The 18,607-nt window shown below is 50.0% G+C and overlaps 1 protein-coding gene across 5 annotated transcripts in view; it reads left to right on the forward strand.

Annotated features, from left to right (window-relative positions):
- IKZF4 (IKAROS family zinc finger 4) overlaps positions 1–9,558 on the forward strand; it is a 28,860-nt gene extending 19,302 nt beyond the window's left edge. For all 5 annotated transcript variants that reach the window (XM_008256630.5, XM_089308484.1, XM_089308482.1 and 2 more), the window contains 4 exons: positions 394–561; positions 3,426–3,575; positions 4,392–4,523; positions 5,773–9,558. In XM_008256630.5, the coding sequence (XP_008254852.2) occupies positions 394–561; positions 3,426–3,575; positions 4,392–4,523; positions 5,773–6,533 (1,211 nt within the window). In that variant the 3' untranslated portion in view covers positions 6,534–9,558. The remainder of the gene's footprint in view (positions 1–393; positions 562–3,425; positions 3,576–4,391; positions 4,524–5,772) is intronic.
- The last annotated feature ends 9,049 nt before the right edge of the window (positions 9,559–18,607 follow it).

Below are 18,607 nucleotides of genomic sequence, written 5' to 3' on the forward strand. Positions count from 1 at the left end.
CAGGATGTGAAGCGGGGAAAGTGCTGTATCCTCAAGGAGGATCCTGTGGTCCAACCCTGGTAGGACTCCTGGGTAGCCTTTGGGGCCTCCCATCCCATAATTTTTTTTTGAAGAAAGGAAAACAAAAGCCTTCCCTTCTCCGCCTCCTCGGGCTTCGGAGGCAGAGTGGACCCTGCGGGGGCTGGTTATGGTGCTAACCTCTCCTCCCCTCTCCCTGCCATGCACCTGTAACCCGCGCCTTCCCCGGGGAAGCCTGTCCCCTAGGGACATCTGTCAGGCAGACTTTGTGCGAAGGAGGGGGCGCATCCCTGCCTTCGGGCAGGGTAGGTGGCCAGGTTCAAGCTTCAACGTTGCTCATGCGCCGCCCTCTGGGATCTGTGCTTCCACCTGCAGGAGAAAGGCCCTTCCACTGCAACCAGTGTGGGGCCTCCTTCACGCAGAAGGGCAACCTGCTGCGCCACATCAAGCTGCACTCTGGGGAGAAGCCCTTCAAGTGCCCCTTCTGCAACTACGCCTGCCGTCGGCGTGACGCACTCACTGGCCACCTCCGCACACACTCGGGTCAGTGACGGTCCAGCAGGACAGGAAGGGGTGGGTCCCAGCACACCCAGCCAACAGCGCTGAGCCACTTCTCCTAGATCTCAGGAGGGCACAGAACGTAAACAGGCCCTGCCCCTCCAATCCCTGCTCTGGATAGCAGAGCCCCATGGGGAACTTAGGGGACTCCGTGGTGGGGTATGTCACATCCGCCACACTGTGTGTCATCCAGCAAAAGGAGCACAGGCCGTGTTCTTAGCTCTTACCAGTCACCTTCCTCGACTTGCTTTTTAAAGATTGCTATGCCGCCAGAGCCACCTGTGCCCCATCACGCCACTCGCGCCATGGGTTACCATCTTCACCTCCCCTGCAGCAGCAGGGGTCCTGATCGGCCACTGTCTGTCCTCTCCTTAACTTCCTCCTGGCTCCTGTGGACATCCAGAGACCTCCCAAACTGGACAAACAGGAGCCCAGGACCTCCAAATAGGACGAGTATCCCATTTCTGTTCCCTGTTCCAGAGGGCGCCAGTGTGTAGAGCGTGTGGGGGAACTGGATTGGCAAGGTTTTCAAGCCCGGCTGAGACTGTTTGAATCAATCTCTCCTTGAATCAGCTGGACAGATAACACACTTCTCAGGCATTTACCAAGTTTGAGACTTTTGGCTTGGCCTTGGGAAGAGGCCAGGAGCTGAGCTGGCAGGAAGGAGAGAGCTCAAGATTGGGAAGAGACAGGAAGGAAGGGAAGAGGGGAAAGAAAAGAAGGGTCTGTCCTTGGACACTTTCCTGGCTCCTTTCTCTCAAACCCTCCTGTGCCAGACTTCAAAAGAACAGTGCAATCGCTGCACCGCCCGCTACACTCCTTCCTGTCTCAGGTCACCTACCTCGTTCCAGGTTCTCCCACCTTGTCAGTGGGACCCCTTTGTGTTTGTGGAGAAACAGGCAGAAGGAGCATCGTTGATTCAGGCTTTAGAATCTGCAGAGCTTGGTAACCATGTCTCTTCGTATGACTCTCATCACAGTCCCAAGGCAGATGTGATTATCCCCATGGTGCTGACAAGAAAGCGAGCTGGGGGAGGGGCGAGCGGAGGAATGAGTTCCGGGTCACCCAGCTCTGCTGCAGGCAGGCTGGGACCCCCACCAAGGTCCAGAGTATAGGCTCCTTTTTCTCAGAAAAGGGGTGGCTCCCCCTGCTGGTTTGGAACAAGGATGGTTTGGTCCCTAGAATTCTTTCCTTCAGGTTTTTTATTTTTATTTTACTTATTTGAAAGGCAGAGTGACAGGGAGAGAGACCACTGGTTCACTCCCAAATGCCTGCAACAGCTGAGGCTGGGTCATGCCAAAGCCAGGAGCTAGAAATTCCACTGGGGTCTCCCATGTGGATAGCAGGGATCCAAGCACTTAGGTCATCTTCAGCTGCCTTCCCAAGCACATTAGAAGGGAGCTGGATGAGAAGTGGAGCTGCCAGGACCCGAACTGGCACTCTGATGTAGGATGCTGGCATGGCAAACGATGGCTTAATCTGCTGCGCCCCAACACTGGCCTGGGTCCCTCGAGTTCCTAACGACTAGCTCAGCTGGGTGGAGTTCAGATGTTGTCCTGTAGGAGATTGTTAATGACAGACACAGACAGGTGTGAGAGATCTTCCAAAACGTCCATAGAGAACGGGCATTAGGATAAAAAAAAATACATGGATTTTTCAAAAATTGTACCAAAATAAGCTTATTTTTTAAACTCCATTTTCCCACAAGCTTTCGGAAGTCCCCTCACATACCACTGAGTCCCATCTCTATGAGATTCTTTCTCTTACAACCTACTCTATGAGAAAAAAGAGATCAGAAAATCACTCCTCTCCCAGATGTTAAACCATTTCCCCAAGGGGTCTTGAGTGGATAAGAACCTGAGTGTTCTTCTCACCCCTAAAATCCAGGGCTTTCCAGAGCAAGAGCAAGCTGGAAGCTGACTGATGCGGTCAAAGCTGAGGTCAGGCCAGGCGGCGGGGCCGGGGACAGTCATTACCAGTCTTCTAAAGACAGCCTCTCGGCTCCCTGCTCAACAAAAGCAAGCAATGTAAATTATACTTTACCTTCTTTCTCCTCGCTTTTCTCTCTCCTTTCTCAAATAAGACCTCTCAAGAATTATCTTTAAACAAAGTAGGAACCTCAGTTTTCCCAATAGTTTTTCTTCAGTAAAAACAAAATCTTTGTAAACCTGGTCCTTTAAAAAAAAATCCAAACTTGGTGTTCTCTTTCTTTTCCTCTTCGTTTTTTCTCTTCTCTCCTCTTCTCAGCATTTCTCTATCAGCAGTGATCTTTCTGGGGCTCCCTTGGGATCTCAGTGTGGAGAGAGAGAAAAGAATCAGGCAAACCCCACTTGGGATGGATACAAACATACCAGTCAAAGGTCAATGAGCATTGCCCCCTCCCCACATTGGCAGACCTAAGGGCACTCATTTCTGTCACTCCAACCCACTAATTTCCCCCGAAACAAAGCAGATGGTTCGTAAGCAAAAAACCCCCTTGTCTGATAAACAGCATGAGTACCCGCCTGCTGCCTAGAAAGGTTAAACCACAGTGTGGGCCCCAGACTCTGAGATCCTGGGGTGGGGCCTGCCTGCTCTGCGAGGTCCCTGGGCCCTCGCTTCCTTTGAGCTGCAGATTGGCCATCTTGAAGCCCACCGCCCATCTGGAGCCGGGAGCCCCGGGATCCTCTCATCCCATAGCTGCACATTAGCGCTCTTCCTACGTCCGTGTTTTCAGCTGGACCCGGGGAAGAATTCAAGTGAGCCAGATACTTTCTTGCCCTTGCCAGTGCACATCTGCTCCTGGATGATTCTCAGAGTCAGGACACAGGGAGAAGTAACTGACGCCGTCTGTCCCTTCTCCTCCACAGTCTCCTCTCCCACGGTGGGCAAACCTTACAAGTGTAACTACTGTGGCCGGAGCTACAAACAGCAGAGCACCCTGGAGGAGCACAAGGAGCGCTGCCACAACTACCTGCAGAGTCTCAGCACTGAAGCCCAGGCCTTGGCTGGCCAACCAGGTGGGGCTGCTGGCTGCACCGCGGGGGCGGGAGGCCAAGGCCAGAGAGAGTGCAGGGCAAGGGTGAGCCCAGCACCACGTCCCATGCAGAAACAACGAGCTTTGTGGAACAGTAACGATTACTCCATTCAGTCTGCTAAGCGCTCTATCCCGCAGAGCCCAGTTGGTGCCGAGAAGAACCTTGTGGCATGGGTCCTATAGGGACACTTTGGGTCTATGACCTCAGACTAACGGGAGAGAGAACACAGGGAGTATAAAATCAGGAGTCAGATGTATGTAACTGTTCCAAATGCTTTTTTTTTTTTTTTTTTTTTTTTTTTTTTGACGGGCAGAGTGAACAGTGAGAGAGAGAGAGAGAGAGAAAGGTCTTCCTTTTGCCATTGGTTCACCCTCCAATGGCCGCGGCCAGCGCACCGCGCTGATCCGATGGCAGGAGCCAGGTACTTATCCTGGTCTCCCATGGGGTGCAGGGCCCAAGGACTTGGGCCATCCTCCACTGCACTCCCTGGCCACAGCAGAGAGCTGGCCTGGAAGAGGGGCAACCGGGACAGGATCCGGCGCCCCAACCGGGACTAGAACCTGGTGTGCCGGCGCCGCAAGGCGGAGGATTAGCCTAGTGAGCCATGGCACCGGCTGTTCCAAATGCTTTGAAATGTTGACTGGGACGCATGTCAGGGTGGTGGACAGAGCCCAGTTTCCCAGGCATTAGGTCTGCCCATCTTGGGTACTGACGTGTTGGTTTTCTCCAGGCCAAGGCTGCTGAGCCAGTGCTACACTTGCTTAGCAGCTGCTATCTGTCCCCACCTCCCCCCACTAGGTGACGAGATCCGTGATCTGGAAATGGTGCCAGACTCCATGCTGCACGCATCATCTGAGCGGCCAACGTTCATCGACCGTCTGGCCAACAGCCTCACCAAACGCAAGCGTTCCACCCCCCAGAAGTTTGTAGGTAAGAGTGCAGTTGGAAAGGAGACATCGGCCACATCAAGCCACAGCTCCAATCAGTCCGAGCCCTGGTTGCCACTAGACCACAGCTTTCGGTCTAGAGATTCGACTTGGGGAAAGAAAGCAGTCTGGTGCTCTGCGAGTCTATCCCTAGCGCAGGAGAGGAGGATGTCCCTCGAGAGTGGAGAGGGGTTGGTGCGGAGGTCTGTCATGATGGTTGCAAGGGGAGCTGGTAGGGCACTCAGGCTCTCCCAGTTTTGTTTTAAATATTTATTTATTTGTGGCCGGCACCGCGGCTCACTAGGCTAATCCTCCACCTAGCAGCGCCGGCACCCCGGGTTCTAGTCCTGGTCGGGGCTCCGGATTCTGTCCCGGTTGCCCCCCTTCCAGGACAGCTCTCTGCTGTGGCCCGGGAGTGCAGTGGAAGATGGCCCAAGTGCTTGGGCCCTGCACCCCATGGGAGACCAGGAGAAGCACCTGGCTCCTGCCTTTGGATCAGCGCGGTGCGCTGGCCCCAGCGCGCCAGCCGTGGCGGCCATTGGAGGGTGAACCAATGGCAAAGGAAGACCTTTCTCTCTGTCTCTCTCTCTCACTGTCCACTCTGCCTGTCAAAAAAAATTTTTTTTTTATTTATTTGAAGGGCTGAGTTACAGAGCTAGAGAGACAGACACCACATCTGCTGGTTCACCTCCCAAATAGCCGCAACGTCTGGGGCTGGGCCAGGACAAAGCCAGCAGCCAGGAGCTTCATCCAGGTCACATCTGGCACTGCGGCCATCTTCCACAGCTTTCGCAGTCACATTAGCAGGGAGCTGGATTGGCAATGGAGTAGCAGGGACTCAGAAAGGTGCTCGTGTGGGATGCTGGTGTTGCTTACGGCAGCTTAACCCACTGCAGCACGGTGCCAACCCTCCCCTCCCCCTTCTTCTCACAGTTTTTGAGAGTAACAAGGATCTCAGTCTCTGTGGGCCTCAGAGTGAGAGAGAAGGGGGTGTGATGTGGTTCCCCACCTGACACTGGGCCTTGGCCCCCAAGGACCTGCATTTTATGGAGAGGGAAGGAAATATTAACGCTAACTGGGTGGGGGCTGAGTCCTTCTCTGAGATCACATCCCACGGAGGCCCTGCTGTCAGGGGAAGGAAGCGAGGAGTGTTGACCAACACTGTGTCAGCCCCTGGGGGAGAGAACAAAGACGCAGTCCTGGGGGGAGCTCCGGAATTCTCCCCGGCTGTGCTGAGACCTCCTTTTCCCCAGGTGAAAAGCAGATGCGCTTCAGCCTCTCGGACCTCCCCTATGATGTGAACTCGGGCGGCTATGAGAAGGATGTGGAGTTGGTGGCGCACCACGGCCTGGAGCCTGGCTTTGGGGGTTCTCTGGCCTTCGTGGGTGCAGAGCATCTGCGTCCCCTCCGCCTCCCACCCACCAACTGCATCTCAGAACTCACACCAGTCATCAGCTCCGTCTACACCCAGATGCAGCCCCTTCCCGGTCGACTGGAGCTCCCAGGGTCCCGAGAAGCAGGTGAGGGACCCGAGGACCTGGCTGATGGAGGTCCCCTCCTCTACCGGGCCCGGGGCCCCCTGACTGACCCTGGCGCCTCCCCCAGCAATGGCTGCCAGGACTCCACAGACACAGAGAGCAACCATGAAGATCGGGTAGGGGGGGTGGTATCCCTTCCTCAGGGTCCCCCACCCCAGCCACCTCCCACCATCGTGGTGGGCCGGCACAGTCCTGCCTACGCCAAAGAGGACCCCAAGCCGCAGGAGGGGTTACTGCGGGGCACCCCAGGCCCCTCCAAGGAAGTGCTTCGGGTGGTGGGCGAGAGCGGTGAGCCCGTGAAGGCCTTCAAGTGTGAGCACTGCCGCATCCTCTTCCTGGACCACGTGATGTTCACCATCCACATGGGCTGCCACGGCTTCCGAGACCCCTTCGAGTGCAACATCTGTGGCTACCACAGCCAGGACCGGTACGAGTTCTCTTCCCACATTGTCCGGGGGGAGCACAAGGTGGGCTAGTGACCTCTCCCCCTCCCCGCAGCCCACCACAACACCACTGCCCCACTTACTGGTGTCTAGCCCTGTCCCCACCACATCCCAAGGAGTTTTGCTTTGTAGCCCCCAGCACTGGCTACCTGACTTCACACCTGACCCTGACCCCTGTTCACCTCACGCACCTCCCCCTGGACTCTGACCCGTGTAAGCATTGTGACGACACGGGTCTTCTGCTTGTCTCCACTTTCTCCCTCCTCTCATCCCAGCAGGAGCACTGAGTTATTTCTCGCTTAGTCGATTGCTCTTTTGCCTTTTTATTTTTGCACTTACGTCAGTCCCTTACCACGCACCCTCCTGCCCACCGCTCCCTTCCGCTTCAGGCCTATTTTCCTCCTCTTTGATCCAGCCTTCTCCAGCAGCACCACCGGTAGGAAGCTCCTCTTAGCACTGAGACGAGCTTCTTGCCGTCAGCCCTCCCTCCCTGCGTTACCGGATTCTTCCCTTAGCTCTGTGGCATTATATCTCCTCTCTGGGACCCTTCAGCCTGGTACTCCATACCTCTCGTGCCCTCTCACTGTAGGCAGCTTGCACTATCCTTGAATGAATGAAGAATTCCCTCATTTGGAAGTAGGAGAGGCTGAAGAACTTCTCCCCAGACACTGTCGGACCGCGGGTCCTCTCACTGTTCCTCTGTAGAGCCTGCACTCAGATCTCCCTCCAGGATGTGACAGACCCCCTCCCCTTACCTCAGACAAACCCTCAGTACTGCTCTTTTCTCTTCAACCTGCCAGTCTACTCAGTGGTGGCTTTTCTCTCCTTGGAGTGCCCCAAACTTATACCCTCAGGGGCCAAGGTTAGGTTTGCAACCCTCTGTCTCTGACACACGGGAGCCACAGGTGCCTAATTGGGAACCAGGGCATGGGAAGGGGGTGGGCCAAAATTCTCTTTCTCCTGCACCTCTCAAACTTCTTCAGTCTTGTGACTGTCCTAGGCTCTCAGGGACTCCTTCAGTCCCCATTCTATGAGAAACTAGTGGATTGCTGCCTGCTGACAAGGGGGTGTCTCGACCCCTCAGGTCACACTGCCTTCTTCCTTTCCCTCCTAGCAGGATTCACCCTCGCATCCCCAGGTTCCTGGGTCCTGTTCTTATCACCATAGGCAGGGAAAAGGGGGTGTCTCTCTTCTCTCCTCTGATTTTCAGTATAACCAAAAATTATCCCAGGATGAGCAAGGGCATATATCCCTCCCCCGTCCCACCCTTGTTCCAGCAAGAATGGGATGCGCACAGCTGAACCCGGGGTCATCCTTTGCTGCCGCTTCTACACGCAGTTCTCAGACTTGCGGGAGGTGCACTCTCCTCCGGGCTACTGCAGAGACCCCAGGTTATTTGGGAAACCGTGGACTGGTGAAAAGGGGCAGGAGGAGATACAACTCCACTGCAGATGGAGGCCTTTTTCTACAAGAGCCCCCTGCCCAAGGCCACAGCCGTCCCATTCTCTGCTTCCTTGAGATTAAAACCAAAGGCTGTTTTTCTATGTTTAAAGAAAAAAAAAAAAGAAAGTAAAAACCAAACACAACACCTCACAAGTTGTAACTCCTGGTCTTTCTCTTCTTCCCTTCCTTTCCCTCACTCTTTCTTTCCACGCCTCCTATCCTTATTGGCTCTTTTGCCTCCAGCTTTTCTCACTCCCTATCAGGGATATTTGTGGGAGATGGTAAAGGGTGGGCTAAGGAACAGACCCTGGAATTGGGGCTCTTAAGGGCTCGGAGAAGAGCCTACCTTACTCTTTTATGAGAAGGGAAACAAGTTTCTCGTCTCCTTCGTTTTTGTCCCCCATTCCGTGGTTTCCCAAGAGAACCAGATTGGCAGGGAGAGGCACCGTGGGGTGATCGTTCCCCCTTGCCAATGTAGCAATAAATAGATGCTGCCGAGGGCAGAGGCTGGGGGCTCAGCTGGGAGGAGAGCAGTCCCCAGAGGAGGGCAGAGTCCTCTCCGCGGTGCCCCGAGTGCTGGCTCCTTGTTTCAGGACAGCAGCAGAGCTGAGCTTAGCATCTGGGCTTCTTCTGAACTCTTCTGGTTACTGAGCCCCTTCCTGTTAGACCTGCCCCCCACCTCTTCTGTGTCTGCCGTGGATCTGGTGACACCTCATAAGGACTAACCTCTTCGGGGGTACCAGGGCCTTAGGGTGCCCCATCCCCTCCCATAGTCAGCTCTGGCACCTGCAACCTCCCGGGACATGAAGGACTATGCTCTGAGGCTATTCTCTGTGCCCATGAGAGCAGAGGCTGGAAGGGCAAGACCAGGTGCTAAGGAGGGGAGAGAGGGGCCTCCTGTCTCTCTCCAGACCATCACTGCACTTTAACCAGGGTCTTAGGTACAAAATCCTACTCTTCAGAGCCTTCCAGCTCTGGAACCTCAAACATCCTCATGCTCTCTCCCAGCTCCTTTTGCATTAAAAAAATATATATTAAAAAATTTAAGAAAAAAAAACCCACACACACACTGAAACCCACATGGAGAAAAGAGGTGTTTCCTTTTATATTGCTGTTCAAAGTCAACACCACAGAAACTGTTTCTAAATAGACACTTTTCCAGACCTTTGTGTGTGTGTGTGTGTGTGTCGGTGTCAAAGCTGCAGATGGGATTTTGTAATACTTCTGGCAGCTTCTTTCCTTATGTACATAATATATATATATTTTTAATCAGAAGTTATGAAGAACAAAAAGAGAAAAAAATAAAACACAGAAGCAAGTGCAATACCACCTCTCCTCTCTCCCAGGGTTTCCTACATAGCCTATGTTTGGTGTCTCCCTTGACCCTAACCCCTTCACCTCCTCCTTTCTTTCTGAGTCCCTCCCCTACCCTTTTTTTAAAGGGTTTTCCTCCTCTCTCAAGAGGAGTTAAACTAGCTTTTGAGACTTACTGCAAAGCGTTTTGTATATGTAATATATTGTAAGTAAATATTTGTGTAACGGAGATATACTACTGTAAGTTTTGTACTGTACTGGCTGAAGGTCTGTTATAAATAAACATGAGTAATTTAACACCCCTGCTTGTTTTTGCAGACTTCCTTTGCCTTTCTGTTGGGCTGGGGGGGGGGGGTGCGGGCAGGCTCCTTGCCACATGTTGTAATAAATTCTAAATAGTTTAGCAGATGAGCAAGTCTATGACTGAGAGGAAATCAGACAAAAGCATGCAAGTTGTTGCAAAAGAACAGAACAATTTGCAGCCTAGAATAGGAAGTAAGAGATTTTCTTGCCATGGGTGACTTTGGGACAGGAGAAAAAGACCTGTCTAGCCACCACAGAGATTCAGCAAGCACCTGCTGAGCACCTACTATGTGCAAAACACATCATTATGACCAGGGAGATGGGTTACAATAACACAATAGTGATGATAATGTTAGGGTCTACCACTTCTTTTTTTTAATATATGTTATTTACTTTTTATTTATTTAAAAGGTGGAGAGACAGAGACAGACAGCTCTCATCCACTGGTTCACTCCCCAAATGCCTACAACAGGTAGGGCTGGGCATGGCAAAGCCAGAACAGAACTCAGTCTGGTTGCAATGGCCAGAGCTGTGCCGATCAGGAGCTAGGAGTTTCCTCTGGGTCTTCCCATGTGGGGGCAGGGGCCTAAGCACTTGGGCCATCTTCCACTGCTTTCCCAGGCCATAGCAAAGAGCTGAATTGGAAGTGGAGCAGCCAGGACTAGAACTGGCGCCCATATGTGATGCCGGCACTGCAGGCGGCAGCTTTACCCGATACGCCACACCAGCCCCCAATAAATCTTTTTAAAAAGATTTTATTTGAAAGGCAGAGTGACGGGCAGGGGTGGGGGCAGGGGGAAAGAGAAAGAGACAAAGAGCTAAAGAGCTATTCCATCCACTAGTTCACTACCCAAATGCCCACTACAGCCAGTTTAGGCCAGGCTGAAGCCCGGAGCCAGGAACTTCATCCAGAACTCCCAACTGGGTGGCAGGAACCCAGCACCAGGGCCATGGTCCACTGCCTGCGTTAGAAGTATGGAGTGGCTGAGACTCAGACTGGCACTCCAGGATGGAATGTAAGTGTCCCACATGGCAGCCTAACTGGTTATGCCACAATACCCACCTCCACTTTGAACTTTTTGTTCTTGCTGCCCCTGTCATTACTATTCTTTCCTCCCTCTTTCTTTCTTTCTTTCTTTCTTCCTTCCTTCCTTCCTTTCTCTCTCTCTCTCTCTCTTTCTCTCTTTCTCTCTCTCTTTCTTTCTTTCTTTCTTTTCTGACAGGCAGAGTTAGACAGTAAGAGAGACAGAGAGAAAGGTCTTCTTTTCGTTGGTTCACCCCCGAAATGGCTGCTACGACCGGCGCGGTGCACTGATCAGAAGCCGGGAGCCAGGTGCTTGCTCCTGGTCTCCCATGCGGGTGTGGGTGCAGGGCCCAAGCACTTGGGCCATCCTCCACTGCCTTCCTGGGCCACAGCAGAGAGCTGGACTGGAAGAGGAGCAACCAGGACAGAATCTGGCACCCGACCGGGACTAGTACCCAGGGTACCGACGCCACAGGCGGAGGATTAGCCAAGTGAGCTGTGGCGCCGGCCCCGTCATTACTATTCTATACAGTATGTCTGCTTGCTGTTTTCCTTGAGACTACAACGAAGGGAAAACTGGAGACACTCCCATCTACAGTTAATTATTTTTCCTGCCCCGTTGAAATTAACACACTCAAAGTTAAGAGAGACATTGAATATACTCGTTTTGGCTTCAAAACGAAAGTTACCAGATAGATTTTAGCTCTATAAAATGGGTTAAGGATTAAGAGAAATGTGCTGGGTTTTTGGAGGGAAGGTAGATCTGTGTGTTCAGACACTGAGATGACTCATGCGTGAGCAGTTGGTTCCCCATCTGTACCATCTTGAGTCTGAATGCTGGGAGGCCCCCTTGCCATCAGAGTGTCTTCAACTTTGGAGAGTGTCTTCAACTTTGGAGACAGCAGGGTGGTTGGCTGCCCGTGGATAGCCCCTCCTCCTCAAGGCTTTCTGATGGCTCTTTAGAGTGGAGCTAACACAAGGGTACTTCAAAAAGTCCCTGCAGGGGTGGGGGCTGGTCTGGCAGTCAGGATCCTGGTTGGGGCATCTGCATCCCATATTGGAGTACCTAGGTTCAAGTCCCAGCTCCATCTTCCAATCCCAGCTTCCTGCCTCCGCACAGCTAGGAGGCTCCAGGTGCTGGCTCGAGTGGTTGGGTTCCTGCCACCTATTTGGGGACTCTGAATTGAGTTTCCAGTTCCTGACTCTGGCTCCTGGGTGCCACTGGAGGCATTTGAGGAGTGAACCAGCAAATGGAGCTCTATGTCTTTCTGTCCAATAAATATTTCTTTAAAAAATTTATTTATGGGGCCAGCGGTGTAGCATAGTAAGTAAAGCTGCTGCTTGCAGTGCTGGCATCATATGGGCACTAGTTCAAGTCCTGGCTGTCCCACTTCAGATCCAGCTCTCTGCTATGGCCTGGGAAAGCAGTAGAAGATGGCCCAAGTGTTTGGGCCCCTGCACTGCATGTGAGACCAGGAAGAAGCTCCTGCCTCCTGGATTGGCCCAGCTCTGGATGTGCAGCCAACTAGGGAGTGAACCAGCGGATGGAAGACCTCTCTCTCTCTCTCTCTCTCTCTCTCTCTCTCTCTCTGTAACTCTGCCTTTCAAATAAATAAATAAATCTTTAAAACAAAACAAAAAGATACAAGTCTCAGCCCACAGTGTAACTTAGTTTCCTTAAAGAAAACAATAGTAAACCTGGCAGCCATAGAGTATACTATGTGCATTTACAATAGCTATTTTGTGTATAGTAGTGTCAACATTTTTAAATTGTTTTACACTAGGAGTGGTGGGGAGTCTTGTGATTAAAGTGTGTGTAATCTGGAGTCCAGTTGGTTTTCTCCTACATCAACTGAACTTGTTTTCATAGTAGTGAATTGCTTTGTGTATTATACTTTGCATAAGCCCTCACTTTACCATGTTAACTAACCTACTAACTAATAATCCAAACACTAGCTGGGGGAATTTTATTTCTAAGAGCTCTATAATAAAATATAAGTTATTTACACCAGCATCATCTGTTACTAATATTCTGAGCTACTTAGTGCAGCTTTTCATTGTGTTGTGAGTGGTCTCAAAACTAGGTTTCTTCTCCTGCACCAAGAGGAAACAATGTGGACCTTCTTTCTTCCTTGTGGAGTTTATAACCCTTAATGTAAACTTGCTTTGAGGGAGGAGCACACAGCCCCAGCCTATCGGGCCTCTGCCCAGTTAAGATGGTGTTTGGTTAGGTTACAACTGGTTGTTGGCCTTTCCTGGGAAAATCACTTTATTTAAAAAAATTATTTATATTATTTGGAAAGCAGGGTTACAGGGAGGAGGACAGAGAGATCTTCCATCAGCTGGTTCATTCCCCAGATGGCCTCAGTGACTGGGCTGGGCCAAGCTGAAGCCAGGAGCCAGGACCCCCATCCTGGTCCCCTACATGAGCGCCAGGGACCCAAATACTTGGGCCATCTTCTGCTGCCTTCCCAGGCACATTAGCAGGGAGCTGGATTGGAAGTGGAGCAGTCAGGACTTCAACCTGCACCCATGTGGGATACTCACATCACAGGCAGCAGCTTTACCTGCTATGCCACAACAGCCTCAGGAAGATCACTTTTATAGAGATGGCCTTCCAGTTGGCTTTAAAATGTATTCTTCTTGTGAAGTTTTTAGGTCAATTGTGTATGTTGACTAAATTTAAAATTAACTTGTTTATCCAACTAAGTGTCAAAAAAAAGTTTATAAAAGTGATGGGCATTGTGGTGCAGTTGGTTAAGCTTGAACCACCTGCATCCCATATCAGCGGGTACCTAGATTAGGTACTGCACTGATTTTTTTAATATAGATTTATGTAATTTTTTTTAACAGGAAAGCATATTTATTTACAGAGAAATTGCCCTCAATAATGAGAAAATATACATTCTTTTCAAGTATAAGTAGAAATAGTCACAAAATTGACCTCTAAAAAGTCAACATCGGGGCCAGCGCTGTGGTGTAGTGGGTAAAGCTGCCGCCTGCAGTGCTGGCATCCCATATGGGCGTTTGAGTCCCAGCTGCTTCACTTCTCATCCAGCTCTCTGCTATGGATTGGGAAAGCAGTAGTAGAAGATGGCCCAAGTCCTTGGGCCTCTGCACCCGTGTGGGAAGACCCGGAAGCTCCTGGCTTCTGGCTTCAGATCGATGCAGCTCTGGCTGTTGTGGCCAGTCAGGGAGTGAACCAGCAGATGGAAGACCTTTCTCTCTCTCTCTGCCTCTCCTTCTCTCTGTGTAACTCTGACTTTCAATAAACAAATAAATCTTTAAAAAAAAAAAGTCAACATCATTTAAACCATATTATCTGACCATAATGTAATACAAGTAAAAACCAGTAACAAGCAGCAATTCAAAAAAAAAATTATATACTGGGGGTCAGCATGTGGCACAGCAGGTTAACACCCTGGCCTGTAGTGCCGGCATACTATATGGGCGCCAGTTCAAGACCCAGCTGCTCCTCTTTCGATCCAGCTCTCTGCTAAGACCTGAGAAAGAAATGGTAGATGGCCCAAGTCCTTGGGCCCCTGTACCCACGTGGGAGACCCGGAGGAAGCTCCTGGCTCCTGGCTTCAGATCAGCATAGCTCCGGCCGTTGCGGCCAATTGGGGAGTGAACCAGTGGACGAAGACCTCACTCTCTCTCTCTCTCTGCCTCTCCTTCTCTCTGTGTAACTCTTTCAAATAAACAAATCTTAAAAAAAAAAAAAAGAAAAAGAAAAGAAAAGTGAACAACAGCACAAACTACAGAGATAGTGCACCTCACACACCAACAGTTTTCAAACATTTGCCCTATGTCTATGTATCCCTTTGTAGTTTTAACAATTACTTAAGCTCTCAAAGAACTTACTTATGAGGATTATATTGATCAGTATTTATCATTTGAGAAATGAGAGCTGAAAACTTTTGGAAGACTAAGCAAACTTTCAATTAGCCATCTGAGTGATGTCATCACGTTAGGGAGTCTCCGGAAAACTTCATTGTACACTCAAGAGAATGAGAGAAAAAGGCAAATACCATAAAGCTATTAGGAAGTTTTGATCTCATGTACTCCCTCAAAGGATCTTGGAAACACCATATCACATTTTAAAGAGATATGTGCACAGACAACATCTTAACTTCCTCTTTCTGTCTTTGTGACATTTAATTAAATTTCAAACCCACTGAAACATATATGCATGTTTTGCAGCAATATTGATTTTGTATCAGGCACTATGCAAAACATGTTCTGCATAAACCATTTAATGTTAACTACAATCTGAGGATTATTGCTGTTTCCTCATTTCACAGATAAGGAAAGTAAGGTTCAACGAAGATAAGTGATTTCTCAAAGGTCAACTAACTTGGAACATGAGCATTAAATCCCAGATCTAATTATATAGCACACAATCTTTTTAAGATTTTTTTTTTACATTTTGGCCTTTTCCTGAAGCTATTTTTTTTAAGATTTTTATTTATTTATCTGTGAGGTAGAATTACAGACAGTGAGAGGGAGAGACAGAGAGAAAGTTTTCCTTCCGTTGGTTCACTCTCCTGATGGCCGCAAAGGTCGGAGCTGCGCGGATCTGAAGCCAGAAACCAGGAGCTTCTTCCGGGTCTTCCACGTGGATGCAGGGGCCCAAGGACTTGGGCCATCTTCTACTGCTTTCCCAGGCCATAGCAGAGAGCTGGATCAGAAGTGGAGCAGCCAAGACTAGAACTGGCGCGCCATATGGGATGCTGGCGCCGCAGGCGGAGGGTTAACCTACTGTGTCACGGAGCCGGCCCCTTTAAGATTTATCTTATTTATTCAAAAGGCAGTGTCACGGGGCCAACACTCACTTGGTTAATCCTTACTTGGCCTGCATCCCATATGGCCGCCGGGTTCTAATCCCGGTTGTCCAGCTCTCTTCTGTGGCCCAGGAAGGCAGTGGAGGATGGCCCAAGTGCTTGGGCCCCTGCACCCACATGGGAGACCAGGAGGAAGCACCTGGCTCCGGGCTTTGGATCCGCGTAGCTCTGGCCGTGGCGGCCATTTGGGGGTTGAACCAACGGAGGGAAGACCTTTCTCTCTGTCTGTCTCTTTCACTGTCTAACTCTATCTGTCAAATAAAAACAAAACAAACAAACAAAGAAACAAAAACAAAAAGCAGAGTCACAGAGAGAAAGAGATCTTCTATCTGCTGGTTCACTCCCTAAATGGCAGCAACAACCAGGGCTAGACTAGGCTTCATCCAGGTCTCCCAAGTGGGTGCAGGGGCCCAAGTACTTGGGTGATCTTCCACTGCTTTCCCAGGTGCACTAGCAGGGAACTGGATCAGAGATGGAGCAGCCAACCAGGACTCCAACCAGCACTCATGGGGATACAGGCACCATAGGCAGCAGCTTTACCTGCTAAACCACAGAGCCAGCCCCAAGATTTATTTATTTTTATTTGAAAGTCAGAGTTACACAGAGAGGGGATAAGAAAGGGAGACAGAGAGAGATCCATCTTCCATCTGCTGGTTCACTCCCCAGATGGCTACAACAACCAGTACTGGGCCAGGCTGAAGCCAGCAGCCAGGAGCTACTTCTGGGTCTCCCATATGGGTGGCAGTGGTCCAAACAATTGCTGCTTTTCTCAGGCCACCAGCAGGGAGCTGGATGGGAAGTGGAACAACCACATGGGACACTGTCATTGTCACAAGCAGCAGCTTTACCCGTTATGCCACAGTGTTGACCTCGTACACAATCTTAATTGCAAAAATGTTGTTTGTGATTTTTTTTTTTTTTTTGACAGGCAGAGTGGACAGTGAGAGAGAGAGACAGAGAGAAAGGTCTTCCTTTTGCCATTGGTTCACCCTCTAATGGCTGCCACGGCCGGCGCACTGCGCTGATCCAATGGCAGGAGCCAGGTGCTTCTCCTGGTCTCCCATGGGGTGCAGGGCCCAAGCACTGGGCCATCCTCCACTGTACTCTTGGGCCACAGCAGAGAGCTGGCCTGGAAGAGGGGCAACCGGGACAGAATCTGGTGCCCAAACTGGGACTAGAACCCGGTGTGCCGGCGCCGCAAGGCGGAGGATTAGCCTAGTGAGCCGCGGTGCCGGCCCTCTTATTTCTATGATTTGTAGATTTTCCATCTTCAAACCTGAGAGAATAGTTAATAGAAACTGAGAAGTTAGATCTATGAGGAATAGCAATTCAGACTATCATCTGAAATTAATACAATTTTCCATTATAAATGTGCCTCAAAAACATAGGTTTGACTTTCTGGTTGGAGTCTTCAGTGGTAAAATGTCCTCCTTCCCTTAGCCAAGACAGACTCCAGTTACAATAAAGCTTGGGCTCCTCAATCCTTGAAGCAAAGCACGATATAATTTGGAGTGTATTTTCACATACTTTACCTTTCTCAATGTGCAAAGGATCTGTGAATGAAGCTGGGCAGGCTCATCAGCTTCATAGTACATATGAAGAAACAGATTTAGATAGGTTGTCTTGCATTATAAAGAGCAATAGTGAAACCCAAGTCTTTCAACTTCAAATTGACATTTTTCTATTACATGCCATAAAAGGTCATCTTCACCACTCATCCCTTTCAAAAGTTCCAGGTTAACAGAAGCTTTTAGGAAGGTTCACTCGCTCTGGACTTTGCTCAAGTCAAACTTCTTTAGTGGTCCTCCAAGCCAGGAAAATGCATCAGCATTGCAGGCAAATTTATAGAAGAAATGGAAGAAGAGTAATAAGCAAAGAGAGGATATTTTCCCCTTCAGAGGAATAAATCCGATTATGCCTTTGTCTAAGGAACTGCCTGGTATTTGGAGAGGCACAATGGCACAGTAAAATGCTTTTCTTGTTTGCATTTTGGCTCTTCTGTTTGAGCGGTTTCTTTGAACACATCCACGTTGGATCCAGCAAATGCACACCCTGGGAAGCAGCAGATGATGGCTCAAGTACTTGGGTCCCTACCACCCTTACAGGAGATCCAGAGGGCGTTCTTGGCTCCTGGCTTCCGCCTTGCCCAGCCCTGGCTGTTGCAGGCTTTTGGGGAGTGAACCAGTGGACGGAAGACCTCTCTATCACTGATTTTCAAATAAATAAGTAAATCTTTTTAAAATAAAAAATAAAAGAGAACAGAACATTGCATCTTATGTTGTAAGGATAAGTTGTTTCATGAAGGTTGTGTTTCAGTTTTCTATGCGTATATGTGATTTTAAGTGTACACTGGGTTCTGTTGTAAGATGCATTTCGACTATGGGTCTGGGTCAAAAACTTTTAAGTTGCCGGTCCAAGCTACACCTCCAACGATTTGTTAGATGACAGAGAGCACAACAGAATTGAATCAGAACAACTCTTATTAGTCTGTGTGACCTTAGCCGCTTTGTTGAGGTTTAAGCGAGTATTTATAAAAGCAGTTACCAATGCCTGTAACTGTACTAACATGATTATTCAGGCATAAGAAGGAGCAATAGCCCAAGACCAGTGCATTCGTCTCGTCTTTGTGGAGTCTGATTCATACTAACCCGTTTCCTCCCAGGTCTTTCACTTCGCAATCCTACACCTAGTGACAGTGCGGTCAAATTGAGCTCAGGGCGTCCCCCGGTGGCGAACCGCCGCTGTCGGGCTGAGGACTTGGGCCAGGGGCTTTTTCGCTTCGTACTACAATTCCCAGCATGCAACTTACTCATTTTGGCCTCGAAAAGGCAAGGCTTCTTGTGGCCTAGCCCGGGGACACTTCCGCGTTTGGTGCCGCGTGAACCGGAAATTATCCCGCCGAGAATTACATCCGGGTTAGGGTGTCGCCGTGCATGTTGGGAGACCTGTAACTCTAGTCTTCTTCCGCCATCAGGTTAAATAGTCCCGAGAGTATTTGTTCCACACTTAAATACATACTAGGCACGCGCTATCACCATGTATATCAATGGGAACGCTGAATAAGAAGCAAATTTTGAGTAAAGTGGGTTGCCGTTCTTGAAGGCTGTCTTGTAATATTTCCTCCTGTGCGAGCGTAGGGATCTCGCGCTATATAAGAGGGCCCGGACGGAGGCTGGATC

The sequence above is a fragment of the Oryctolagus cuniculus genome, chromosome 11, assembly GCF_051225735.1.
Source record: "Oryctolagus cuniculus isolate XC-2025 breed Fujian yellow rabbit chromosome 11, ASM5122573v1, whole genome shotgun sequence".
Classification (NCBI taxonomy): Eukaryota; Metazoa; Chordata; class Mammalia; order Lagomorpha; family Leporidae; genus Oryctolagus; species Oryctolagus cuniculus.